Genomic DNA, 14,066 nt, shown 5'->3' on the forward strand with positions numbered 1-14,066 from the left:
TTAGCACGAATCGAGTAAAACATCTGACAAAGATGTGGCAGGAAGCGTACAGAAATCCTGGCCGTACATTCCTGGTTGGATTCTGGATAAAAATGAGCAGCATCGGTTAGTATAACCGCTTCTGTCAGAAACGGTTGTTGCATTTGAGCAAATTCTTTGCCAGAATGCTCGCACAAATCGCGCAAAATACTGGCAGAAACGCTACCAGAATCTATTTCGCTTTGCTCAAATTTTGCTAACTTTCTGACAGACCCAGTCACCGTGGCAAGCTGAAAGTTAGCAAAAGTTGAGCAAAGCGAAATTGATGCTGGCAGAGTTTCTGCGAGCATTATGCGCAATCTACGCGAGAATTCTGGCAAAGAATTCGCTCAAATGCAACAACCGTTTCTGACTGAAGCTGTTAAACCAACCGATGCTGCTCACTTTTATACAGAATCCAGCCAGGAATGTACGGCCAAGATCTCTGTACGCTTCCTGCCACATCTTTGTAAGATGTTTTGCTCGATTCGTGCTAAATTCTACCAGGTAGGAATTGCCAGGATCTTTGCACGGTCCCTGTCAAAATTTGCCAGAAAACCAAGGATGTCAGATTTGAAGATTTGTCTTCATTTTGAAGATATTTGAAATGTTGTGAAGACGTGTTCATCATTTTGAAGACAAATGTGTTCGGATGTGTCTGATTTCTGGCAGAATTCTGGCTCAAAATCAATAATCGATTCAGAATTCTGGCTGTTGAAGACAAATGATGACATTTTTTATGAAATGTGAAAACATTTGAAAAATATTCCTGGCATCCCTGCAGAAAACGCGAGCGAAACCGCCCAGTTAAACTCATTCAAGGAACCGGTTCGGATTTCTGAATGGAGTCATTATGGATTCCAAATCAAATGCAACAACCGATTCCGACTCAGAATCGGTTGTTGCATTTGATTTGGAATCCATACTGACTCCATTCAGGATTCCGAATCAAATTCCGAATGGTTTGACCGGGCGAGTTCGCCCTAGCTCAACTAACCCGACAGGATACGCGCAGAAATCTGACAGGGCTGCCAAACCAAGACTAACAAAAATCTAGCAGAGCGGTCTCTGCCAGAAAATTTGGTAACTGGGGAAGCGGTTAAACTAACCAATGATGCTCACTTTTAGCCAGAATCCAGCCAGGATTGTACGGCCAAGATTTCTGTATGCTTCCTCCTACATCTTTGTCAGATATTTTGCTCGATTCGTGTTAAATTCTACCAGGTAGGAATTGCCAGGGTCTTTGCACGGTTTATTTCCAAGTTATGCCAGGGTTTTGCTCGGTTACTGTCAGAATTTGCCAGAATTCTCGCACAAATTGCGCAAAATGCTCGCAGAAACTCTGCCAGCATCAATTTCGCTTTGCTCAGCTTTTGCTAACTTTCTGCTTGCCACGGTGACTGGGATATTGCCTCAATCAAAAGTCAACTAGAATCGGTTGTGTCACTGGAGCCGGAATGCGAACTGGAACCAGCCAGAATTCCGGTTCATTTCCGGCTGAACTTTACCGGGAACGGGTTAAAAAAGGGTACCGATTTCAAGAAATATTTGCTGGCATCCCTGGTAATGACAGTTGCGATTGCGAGGTCGAAAATTTTTTTGTGATTGTTGTTATTGCAAAAACTGGATTATTTTATACAATTTGCGTGCCATTTTTCTCAAGTTTTCTATAAAAATGTCGGTATTCTGTCGATTATGTCGAATACAAATCTTTTCACTACCAACTGCAATTTCTAACAATTCTATAAGGCACAACAAACCAATACAGGAGATGATCTTTGAATGTACAAGAATAATGGTAATTATTTATTTCTACTTTTAGAAAGACATCACAGTATAAAATGTCATGTGCATGTTATAATTGTAATTTTATTGAATACGGTTCCATTTTAGCTAGTCAAAGACACAAGATTACCACAGTTCTTGTGCGATTCCTGTACGGTACGATTAGATGAGACGTATGCATTCATACTTTTGTGTCGAGAATCGGAAGAAATCTTTTTGAAGTTATTTCCCCAGCCAAAGCATCATACAGATATAACAACACACCCACCGAAGTCTGCAGATCAACAGACAAAAGGACAAGAACTAAATCGTCACAATAACACTACGTCTATCAAGCTGGAATTGGTGCCGGAAGTGCTAAGCGTTCCAGTGGAGTACTCAAATTCATTTGATATACTGCCGGGAATCGAAAACGAATCCCGAAAAGGGAACAATAAAGACTGGATTTCAGAGGCACGTTTGCATCGCGAACGTCAACGGATATCCACAGCTAAGCGTCGTGCCAAGATGAGCGCGGAACAGCGAGAGAAGGAAAGGGAACGGGCCCGACATCGACAGGCTCAGCGCCGTGCCAATCGAACCGATGAAGAAATACGTGCACAACGAGAACGGGATCGAATACGGCAGGCTATGAAACGGGCTAAATTTCGCGAGGTTGAAATGATGGATCAACATCCCTTGAACCACGGATCTCCACTGCACGGATTGAGTTTGCTTGGGTTGACCCAAAAATAAGTCGATTTCGGTTGATTTTCGATATACCCATTTAGAAAAAAAAAAAAGTATGAGATATGTGAGTTTCACTAACATAATAAAACCAATACAAGTAAAATGTAAAATGGTTATGAACATTTTTCCTTGTGTAGTTTGAACAAACTTAACTTATCAAAGCTATCACCGCAAAAATCACAAGGATAAAGCTTCCGCCCGGTGTGCTTCCTTTCGTGCAGTTGAAGGTCTCGTTTGCGTACGAATGAGTCGGAACACGTCAAACAACGGAACGGTGTGATTCCCAAATGAACTAACCTTTCGTGACGAGCACGATCACCAGACCGTTTGTACCGATTGTCACATCCATGACGGCATTGGAACATTTTTTCTCCGCTGTGTACTCTACCGTGATATAGAAGCAGTGTTTGACTATTGAATCTCAACGGACACAAAGTACATTTCCAGGCTCGTTTGTTCTCGTGTCCCTTCATGTGATATACCATTGAGTTTCTAGACAAATATTTGCCGCAAATTATACAAACGGTTTTCTGAGCGTCTCTCTGGGATCGACGGTGCGTACGCATGTGTTGTGTCAAATCAGCTGCATTGCTTAGTTCTTTAGGGCAATACTGGCATTTCATCTTATATTCAACCTTACAATGCTCCAGATGTACCTTATATTCATCACATCGGAAGATTTTCTGGCAAAACCAACACCTGCGATTAGTTTTTTGCTTCATTCTCGCGTACTGATGATTGGCCAACCTTGCACTGTCGCGGTGCCCTTTGAGGCACACGGGACACTGAAGTTCATCTTTCCTATAAAAATTGGAGTTGCGCTGCCGTATTTCAGCATGACTGTCGCTGCCGTGCTCGATTACGCCATCATAGGAATCGCTAACAAAATCGCAATTTGGGACACAACAACGGTATTCATCCTGATGTCCTCTGGCAACGTAGAACTTCCTTCCATCAGCAGCACGGTGATGCGAAGCGGACACATGGCGCACTATTGACGATAACTCTCTGGTTCGGAACACACACGATAATACCTAAAAATAACGGAATATTTTAAAATGCGTAAACATCGTCGGTAGTGTGCCCTACCTTGCAAAGATATATCTTTCGACTTTCGTACATCTCTTGATGTTGAGCTAGCCTATCTGAGTCAGCCAAACACTTTTTGCAACAATCACACCGTACGTATGGTGGTTTTATTTTTCGCTGCACAGTAGGCCGATGTTTCGATAAGCGGTGTTGTGTCAGTTCCTCTTGCAGTTGAAATTGTTCTTCACAGCCACAGCAAGTGAAGAAATCTTCAAGCACGACAGCGTAGCACCCGTCAACTTCGTCTAGTAGATCATTCGTGTGGAAGCGGGACTTGTGATAGTTCCGATCACTTTTGTTCCACATAAAAGTTTGGCATGGTCGACAATAGTAGTGAGTTCGAATAGCAGCTGCGTGTGCATGTAAAGATAAACCGAATGCCGTATCGAAACTCTTTTGGCACTCCGTGCAACGATAAAAACTTTCATCTGAAAAAAAAATTGAGTTAGTCTACGTTACTTGAAAGAAAAACTGGGCGTAAACAATTACCATTAATGGGCGGATGTTTTTCTGTGCAATGTTTTTTTAAATCTTTTGTCAGTTCAAAAAGCTGAGAACATCCGCAACACACTTCACTTTTCCGGTGAAGTATGTCGGTTATGTCGTCTGCATTACCAATAACATCAAAATGTTTAGCTTCAGGAACAGACTTTTTCGAACGTTTCGATGAACCAGATAATTTATGTCGTTTCTTCTCACAATGCTTTACAATACTGGATTGTACATTTGCTGTAAATTTACAACTATCAATAATGCATTGATATTGTTTACGCTTCACTTTTCGTTCCTTGTGTTCCAGAAAAAAATGCTCACTGTCAAAGCTCAACCCGCAATATTGGCACATATTGTTTTGGTCGAGCATTTTGATTTGCTTATGGTCCAGATTGCAATGATCAAGCAACTCTTGCTCGGTCACGTAATGATTACGGCAGGATAGCACACAACATTCATAGAAAAAAGAAATTGTCCGTATGTATTTGCCTGCCACCTTTGTTTGTGAACATTCTTCCATGTGATACGCGTTTTCGTGCCTTAGAAGTCCTGCCTCTGAATAAAGAATCACTTTGCATTGATTACAATAGTCATAGATATCTTTTTTCAGTTTATTTCTGTGAAGACTGAGAGCTGCAACATTTAGGAAACTTTTAAGGCAGAGCTCACAGGTCATTTCACCACTGCCGCTGGGCTCCGAATGTTCCTTTTTACGGTGTCTCTCAATACTGGCTTCTGTGAGAAACAATCTGTTGCATCCACAACAAATCGGACCCTTCCGTTGTATCTTTTTATAAAGGCCTTCAGATTCCTCCTCGATAAACTCGAAAAGCTTCGTAAGATCCGTTAAGTTACGCTGGTCTGGCTCAAAGGCTATTTCCTTTGGTTTCACGACGATAGTATCTACAACCTCAGAAGCTACAGTGGAAACAGTTTCGTTCGACTGTGGTTGCACAAGATCATTTGAAAATTCATGGTGATTCGAAAACTTCAACATACACCCCATGCATCGTGAACTGCACTCGTCCAGCTTGAAATCTAGGTTACAAACTGAGCACAAGCATTTTTCGACTCGTATCTTTTCAAACGTCTCTTCCCGAACCAACCAGAGAGGAATAATTTCAGCGTATGGATCGATGATCAAATCATTTGGATTATCCGATTGGAACTCCATCCTTTGCCAGGCCCTCAGAGCGACATCGATGCATTGATTCTTAAATCCATATCCGTCCTCCAAATTTACCAGGCAACTTCTGCAGATGTACGGAGGTAAACCATCGCGTTGTTTTTGGTGAAATCCAGTTAAAAACAACAGCATCCGATCAATTCGCACGCCCCAGCGCTCACTGAGGCAAATCAGTTCGATCAATTCTTCGGTGTCATCTCGTCTGCATAGTCGACAACTGAAATAGTCTTGTTCTTTCCCTTTCGTACACTTTGGTAGTAGATGCGACTTTTTGTAACGTTCCCACATCAAATACATCCGGTTAACCTGGCTTAAGCATTGCTCACACACATGCATCGACAGTTGGTTATCGTTATGAAACTGAGAAGGAACCAATATTTATAATGATTACAAGGAATAATGATTACAAGGAATAATTGAATTATAATACCTATAGGTATTATCAAAAAATTAAAAATTTACGGAACTGATCACAGTAAAAATTACTTACCAACGTACCCAGAGTAATACTGAGTATTTCCGATAATTTTTTATTTTGTGGGAATACCGTGCACGAAATCGAAGTCATATCATCCGTCTCGGATTGTAGGCACAAGCGGCATCGGATGTCCATGATAAGGCAATCCACTGGTCAATGATGCGTTAGAAATACATACGATACAAACAAAAATATTCCAAACATTGACAAAAAAGTCAGATGGACTTTCCCAGTCAAGAAAAAGGCGGACGAACGTCGAACATTCCCAGTCACCAAATTTTCTGGCAGAGCCCGCTCTGCTAGATTTCTGTGTATAAGTCTTCCCAGTGAGCAAATTTTCTGGCAGAGCCCAGTGAGCAAATTTTCTGGCAGAGACCGCTCTGCTACACTGAACAAAAATTGTTGCAATATAGCGAATGATTTGTAATACGAACTATCTGAAAACTCGATGTTGATGATTTCGAATGGCAATCATCCGAAAAAAGAATGAGTTCAAAATCGAATGACTTCATGTATGTATTGCAATGAGCTGGTTTATGATTTTCACATGATGAGCACAACACCAAATGAATCACTTGCACTCGAATAAAGTAAGCGATGGCATATATGATTATCATCACAATTTACACTGTTCCATCATTCGTGTTTCATCTGTTTTCAGTGTTAGGACTGAATCAAATGACAATCGTTTGAAGCGCTTCATGCGATCATGAGAGAAGCTTTACTATATTTTGTTTTCTTTTCTATGGTAACAGTGCAGTCGCAAAAACCGCATGCGTTTGCGAAAAAGTTTTGCAAATATCGTTGCTTGTTCCACTGTAGCGTTCCCAAAAAAAAATCTAAACCGGTGCTATGGAAGGATACAAGCGTCTTGATTCAAAGATCCAGTTGGGCATGTACGATATCATCAGCAACTTCCTTGGAACTACAAAAGAGCAAACAGCTGACCGAAGCTCAAATGTAACAAGGTAAAGGAAATACTGTCTAAGTAGTCAAATGTACAAGAGATAAAACTTCGGCAACAGTTTGAGTACGACCAGTTTTACGATCAGATGAATTATTTTAGAATAGGTGGAAGGGCACCGAACACTAACTATCTGTTAATTGGACATTAGTCGGAATTATTGCTCGGTCGAACTAATGACGCTATTACCGATCATAAAGGCTCTGAATCGTAAGAGGATCGCGGTCCTGCTAGTTAGAAATTTAGTTAACCTTCCGCCTGTCGCGCTAGTGCACGCAGCTCTGAAAATCTAGCGATATCGTCTTAGTGCACCAGCGGCTGCTCGTTCAGTGGGCCATAAGCGCGACTTCCGGAGGGTTAAAAGGTATGCCAAATCTGGAAATTTTTCACGGGCATGCTCGACTGTCTTCCGCTTACGGCTTTGGATAATGGCCAATCCTGTGTGCATATTGGTCTGATTTCCTTATTGGATACACTAGATCACGAAAGAGAATTAAATAAATTTCAGGATGTTGTGACACAAGCGAACGATGTCCCGAGCAAACGAAAAGTCAATAATACCCCAAGCTCATGGTGTTTGAAATGAGTTGAACCGGTTGAACCCATAAAAACATCATCACCATAGTCCGGTATTCTGGTATTAATTAAGTACGATTCAGACGATACATCAGCTTCCGTCAACGTCAACGGAATGTCACCGTTCCGTCAGGATAAGTTACATGCAGTTAAATGGAAGCATTCACACACAACATCAACGGTACGGAACGTTTTGACGTACGGCATATGTGAACGGGCACAAGAGAAAAGTATTAAACTTATCCTGACGGAACGGTGACGTTCCGTTGACGTTGACGGAAGCTGATGTATCGTCTGAATCGTACTTTACTGTGCAATATGACACGAACTATATTTATAGTCTTTCTGAAGGGCTGTGTGGAGTTTGAACCCATGAGGGATTGCCATGATCTGCACTGCATACAAAAAATAATATTGTACCTTCAAAAGTTTTTAACTTTTCTTTTGAAAGGATATACAAAATCATTAATGTGATTCGAAAAAGAAAAATATCTTTAACATGAAAAGCTTTCATTTGTTTCAGTATCAATTGCATTTACAATTACAATACGAACTTTGAAAATCAAAGCAACGAAACAATTAAATCCGCAACACTGGAAGTGTAATGTATACACTATTTTCGTTCGTTGGTGCGTCGGGTAACTTCAGCAAAATATTGTTTATATTAGGTTTGTTCCAGTACCTGGAGAAACTGGAAGTACTCCAGAGAAAATCGTTTCTGTAATAAAATTAATTAAACTCAGCATTTCTATGCATTTTGTGTTAGTTATGAGGCATATCAGATGATGGAAAGTGAAATTGGTTGAGGTTTGTATTTTCCGTATTTGCAGGTCGTCGAAGTCGCTCAGATTGCTACCCACAAGCTCCATGTTGCGATTCAAAATCGGAATCACAATCCTGAACTAAGCACCGTAGGCTGATTTGTTGGAAGCCGGATTTTTTTTAGTGTTTGTGACGGTATCTTTCGTGTGCATGAAATGAAGAAAACCCAATTCTCTTCCGGTATCAAAGTTGACTTTAAAAAAGAGATATTTGCTCATGCCATTGTCGATGTTCTGATCGGTAACAAGTTTCTAGACCATGCCATTGATGCGCTGGGTAACGCTGTTACGGAAAGAGCAAAATCGCCACCGCTCAGATTCTGCGAGTCGGCATCCATACAGGCTGGGTGTGTAGTATTAAAAATAGCTTTATTCATTAACTAATTTTAATAACACTTCACAGAAAACTCGCATTGAAGATATATACTATCATAGGCGTTTCAATGACCGTCAACCTCGTCGAATATGTACTATCATAAATCGCCATCGCTCAAGTGTTCGATTGTGGCCAAAGAGATGCTTGGCCGATGCCTTTCAAGAAGTACACTGTCATTGTTCCGATTATCTGGTACAACTTTGCGAGACCTTGGTAGAACGTACTTTAAAGGCGAAAGAAGGCGACAACGGAAAAAGAAAACTACGAGTACGACGAAATAAAAGCATCTGTGAAATGATAACTGAATCCGGTGGAGATCACATTAATCGGAGAGGTTCATTTGAAGAAAACGCTTCCTCGACGGAAAATGTTTCCTGCTGTCAGAAATCAAATGCACTTGCCTTTTTTTCTAATCGCAGCATAGAGTTATTGTTATTGGAATTTAAATTGAAAGAACTGTACAAAGCTGCAGTAAAATACCATCAACCGACATCGATGTGACCTTGATAATTAGGAAGAAATTGATGGGTAAAACAGCAAAGGACAAAATCTTCAATACGTCTTCAATATCGTTAAACTTTTAGAAAAATGTAATGCTAACGAAATATTGATAATCCTATCGCTTGTTAGTCCAATTGTGTGGCACAAGCAATTTTCCTCAGGCGAAAAAAATTCCCAGCTTTCCAACTATATGTGATTCAAAATCATCTATAGTGAGAATATTTTCTAGCTAACGCTCACCACCGGATTCTTTGTTTGTGAGCCTAACTACTAAAATGACCACAACCCGGTAATGCAGTTTAATTGTACATTTCGATCAGCCTTAAACAACTCCGCTACAAGTTCTGGTGGTGGAAGTACTAATGTGCCTAGCATATGTGAGAGCGAGATGATAAATTTTCAGTGTTAGCAGCGACATGCGACCTCTACCCAGTTAAACCCATTCCGGAAACGGTTCGGAATTCTGAATGGAGTCAGTATGGATTATGCAACAACCGATTCCGACTCAATCGGTTTCAGAATCTGGTAGCAGTGACATGCGTCCTCTAGTAGTTATAAGCTCTTTTCTCTACAAATGTGTTTAAATGTGTATACCATGTATCTTTTTATTAATAATTTTATCACTTGTACACGTTTCTCCTTAAAATACGATTTACACGATTCGTCAGTTTCCATCAACGGAACACAACATCAAAGTCACGTCACCGTTTCGCCAGGATAAGTTGAATGCATGTCTTATGCGCACATTCACACGTTCCGTACGTTAAAACGTTTCGTGCCGTTGTGTCATTGTGTGTGAACGTTTCCATTGAGTATTGCATGAAACTTTAACCTTATTTTTTGATAGTTTAGAGAGCTTTTTTACGTCAACATGGGGATTTTTGATTATAGCACACTTCAAAAACTTGAAACTTTTACTTTCCAACACCTAGTAAACAAGCTCGTTTAGGATGTCATCATGAGCTCGCGTGTTTTTGTAAACGGCCTATAAGCATACTGTCAAAATTTACTTGAAGAGACAATTGCGAATAAACCGTAGCTCATCGAGAACGGATGTCCACAATTTATGAAAGAGAAAAGTTTTCTCTTTCGTCTACTGCTGTTACTAATGATCGGCAAGTAATGGTTTGTGTGGAATTTCCCCTCAGAGTGAGATTTGACAGCATGCTTATTAGCCCTTTTAAAAAAAGTTCTATAGGTAATTAATTTATACCTTTCGTTGACGTGCAGTACGAAGAAAGACTGACAAATCGTGTAAATGGCACTTAACTCTTTATATAATGCACTACATAACCAACATATTGTATTTCACCATGCATTCAAAAATATTGACATCTATAAAAAAAATCATAAAAAGTGACTATAGGCAGCTAGGTTATATTAAAAATTTAGGGTTGAATTTGTGTGATATTAAAGGTTTAGATATAGATAGGACTAAGTACATAGATCGTGGTAATAATATTTCAATGTGCCGCATGACAGGCTAAATTAAACATAGATTTAAATTCCGTGAATAAAATAAAAGCGAACTGTTTTATATATGAACTAAATATAGATAACACATTCCTTGATTTGAACTGACGGTCCACTCAAAAACCAATAAAATATCATCTTGTTCTTCGAGCATTTTTCATTCAATTTTGTGATGACTCGCATACTAAGAAATAATGGAAGTAATTTGATTCCCCTATTTGATATATACAGTAAATAAGAGAATATCTGTTAAAATTCGACATCTTGGATGTTGAAAAATTAATTATCGCATTTCAATCCTGTACAGTAGCTATTTTGAAATTCAAAACTTTTGCATATAACTTCTGTATGACTATTATTTGATACTTGCATACATGAACGAAATGTAGTTTGCAACCAAAATCAAATGGCAGCCATCCAAAACACAACTGTCAAATGTTAAAGGGCTGGGTCATAAACAATATCATATGAATTTGCTCTTCGTTTTTGGTACAGTGTAGATTTCTGTAAGTCTTGGTTTGGCAGCCCTGTCAGATTTCTGCGCGTATCCTCTCGGGTTAGTTGAGCTATGGCGAACTCGGTTTCGCTCGCGTTTTCTGGCAAATTTTGACAGAAACCGAGCTAAACCCTGGCATAACTCGGACATAAACTGTGCAAAGATCCTGGCAATTCCTACCTGGTAGAATTTAGCACGAATCGAGCAAAACATCTGACAAAGATGTGGCAGGAAGCGTGCAGAGATCTTGGCCGTACATTTCTGACTGGATTCTGGATAAAAGTGAGCAGCTTCGGTTGGTTCAACCGCTTCTGTCAGAAACGGTTGTTGCATTTGAGCGAATTCTCGCACAAATCGCGCAAAATGCTCGCAGAAACTCTGCCAGCATCAATTTCGCTTTGCTCAACTTTTGCTAACTTTCTGCTTGCCACGTTGACCGGGATACATTCTAACGTTAACTGGGTTAAACTCGCGTATGTACAATTTTATCGTACAAGATATATCCAAAGCAGCATGCCAAAAATGGTCGACAATGACTGGGCAGTGCGTAAGCCTCTTGTACCTGAAGGCATAAAATAGACCCCACTTGCGGTCCTTAGCTTCCTGCCCAGTAACTCCTAGCCCTGGCCTCCTCGTGGCGTCGACTGGGATACGAGTAACCTTAGTGAAGATCGGGTAACCAACCCCGGTGGGAACTTTGGTCGTATGCTGGCAGGGAAGGGGGGGGGGTTACCCTTCTTCGGAAGATGTAAACCTGTCCAGGTGGGACCTTAAGCAGTCCTGGCACGACGGCCCACCGGCGAGACAGGTGGTTGGCGTAGGCCCTATAAGCCGCCCCTTAAAAAAAACCCGCATAACGAACAATACAGAAGAGAATAATGGAGGAATCTTTTGTATACGGCACAGGCCACTTCGGCCTTAATCTGTTAATAAAAAAAATAAAAAGCATGCCAAAAAATGTTTCATAAAGTGCGATAAAACAATTTCAAATAAAAAGCCAGTTATCGAGTTTAGAATCTCTTTTGATATCCCAACAAACATTAGGAGCTGAACTATAAGACTACGTGTTGATTTAAAGCAGATTAAAGGTTATGTAAGCTGAATAAAACTTTCGCTGAACTATTTAAACATTAACAGTTTATTCAGCCTATTTAAAATCCAGTATTCGCCAGTTCCAACTAGGCTGAACTATACTGCTAATAAATGCAATAGCGACAATATTAAAGCTTTCATTCAACCATCTTAATTAGACTGAATTGCGAGTTGAATAAACGATGCTGTTATCAATAGTATTACCTTTAATCATTAAGCTGCACTACATGTCTTCAAAAGGTTGTTTCTACCTTTACATTTGCCGTTATACCACCTTTGACTTTTAGCTGAATTATGTGTTTAACAAAGGTAATTGTAACTACTACAAAAATTGGCGCGATTAGCAAATCATGAGGAATGGCAACCGACCTGGGTTCGAGTCCCAACACACACACAATTTTTTTTTACTATTAAGTGAAGGATTTTTTTATTATTTCGGTATATTCCAATTGAGATGTTTTGCATATATTACAGTTAAGGAGCTATAGATCAATAAATGAATAAAGAAATAAAGAAAGTTTATTTAGTTTTTTTATATCTACTGAGTTTTCACCACGGGAAATACACGATTTACAGTTTTTCAATGCACAAGCTTACCAAATCACACGCGCCCTCGTTTATGTAAATTTACCTTTTAATTCGAAACGGTCTGTTTACTTGAAACATGAATATTCTCATATTGAACACAAGAGAAACTTTTTGTTCCAACGTCGCTATAAATTTTTGACACCAGCATTGTCACCATGATTTTTTTCTATCCATCGACTTGCAAACAAAGGTACAAAGAAATGATTATTCACGCTGGCGAACTTAGTTGATATAAATAAATAAACTATTGAATTCGAACAGCGACGTCCGCTTACCAAAAAAAATCACAATGGAAAGAACATCATTTGACAGGGAGTGGTAAATAAATTGAGGAGATTGCCACCTTAGAATTATAAATGACTTCAATCCATCATTCAGTTACCACCACTTTCATATAACACCCATTTTTACTTATCTAAACGTTTTGTGACAACCATAAATCCTCACCTTGGAAACAAAAACGACTATAATCATCATTTTGGAAATAAATAAATTATCTAATTTAAAATTCCCGAATGTTCTAAAAATTATTAATTAAAAAAATGAAATAAAAAATTGTCGTAGGTTGGGATTCGAACCCAAGCCAACTAGGTTCACTCAAATCTATAGAAGGCTACTGTAGCCTTTGTACAGACTCTATTCAGCAGCCTAGACTTGTCGGTACATCGGTGAAATCTTATGCATTCGATGTATGCAAGATTGGTGCAGACAGTAAGGTAAGTACTTAGTATTCAACAGGTTGCTGGTTCGGATCCAGGTACGTGATATGACTTCCAACAAGGTAATACAATTTTTCTCTAACTGTAACGTGACACTAATAAAAGAATATGGCTTCCAAACAGATTTATGGCGTGTGTAACTTGAAATAAATGTCTTTTTTAACAATATGATAATTCTCTCAGCTGAATAGCGGTAACGAAAAGGTTTATTGATAAAGCTGTACTGTGGTTTTCTTCAGGCTGTATACGTGCTGAAGAATTGTTCTTTCATGTGTCTTAATCAGATAAGCTGAATAAATTCTCCAAATCCCGGATGTTTAAGGGTGGAATAAACGATATATGATTATACGTATACTTCCAATGTTCAGCTAGAGCTGAATAAAGCAACTGTTAAAACGTTTATAAAACCACGAAATGTTTGTTGGGATGTTTCAAAATTTATTTTCGAACTACTTCAATATATCTTAGCATATAATGCAGTCAGTTCACGGAGGCGGCCGCATCCTAATAATCATCTTCTATCCGGATGTTGATATGCAGTCTCCCGAAAAAATGTAATCTGACGAGCTGAAATAGCACCATTCGACCAACGATTCGACGTTGATTCGACTGTTTTTGAGTCAGTCGGATGTTTTGAAATAGGATTTTCCGATGTATAAGCTACTTTCCAACCATCTGAAATA

General features: G+C 39.5%; 2 protein-coding genes across 2 annotated transcripts; one reads left to right on the top strand and one right to left on the bottom strand.

Annotated features, from left to right (window-relative positions):
• The first annotated feature begins 1,591 nt into the window (after positions 1 to 1,591).
• Positions 1,592 to 2,642, top strand: LOC131682693 (uncharacterized). The gene is made up of 2 exons (XM_058964379.1): positions 1,592 to 1,816; positions 1,912 to 2,642. Exons 1-2 carry the CDS (start codon positions 1,694 to 1,696, stop codon positions 2,536 to 2,538), a joined length of 750 nt encoding a protein of 249 aa, XP_058820362.1. The 5' UTR covers positions 1,592 to 1,693; the 3' UTR covers positions 2,539 to 2,642.
• On the bottom strand, positions 2,631 to 6,026 carry LOC131682687 (zinc finger protein 28-like). Its single transcript, XM_058964369.1, has 4 exons — positions 5,790 to 6,026; positions 4,111 to 5,659; positions 3,622 to 4,049; positions 2,631 to 3,566 (listed from the first exon to the last, which is right to left on the bottom strand). The coding sequence occupies exons 1-4, from the start codon at positions 5,910 to 5,912 to the stop codon at positions 2,646 to 2,648; spliced, it is 3,021 nt and encodes a 1,006-aa protein (XP_058820352.1). The 5' UTR covers positions 5,913 to 6,026; the 3' UTR covers positions 2,631 to 2,645.
• Between the last annotated feature and the right edge of the window lie 8,040 nt (positions 6,027 to 14,066).

Source organism: Topomyia yanbarensis, chromosome 2 (assembly GCF_030247195.1).
Source record: "Topomyia yanbarensis strain Yona2022 chromosome 2, ASM3024719v1, whole genome shotgun sequence".
NCBI classification, from domain to species: domain Eukaryota; kingdom Metazoa; phylum Arthropoda; class Insecta; order Diptera; family Culicidae; genus Topomyia; species Topomyia yanbarensis.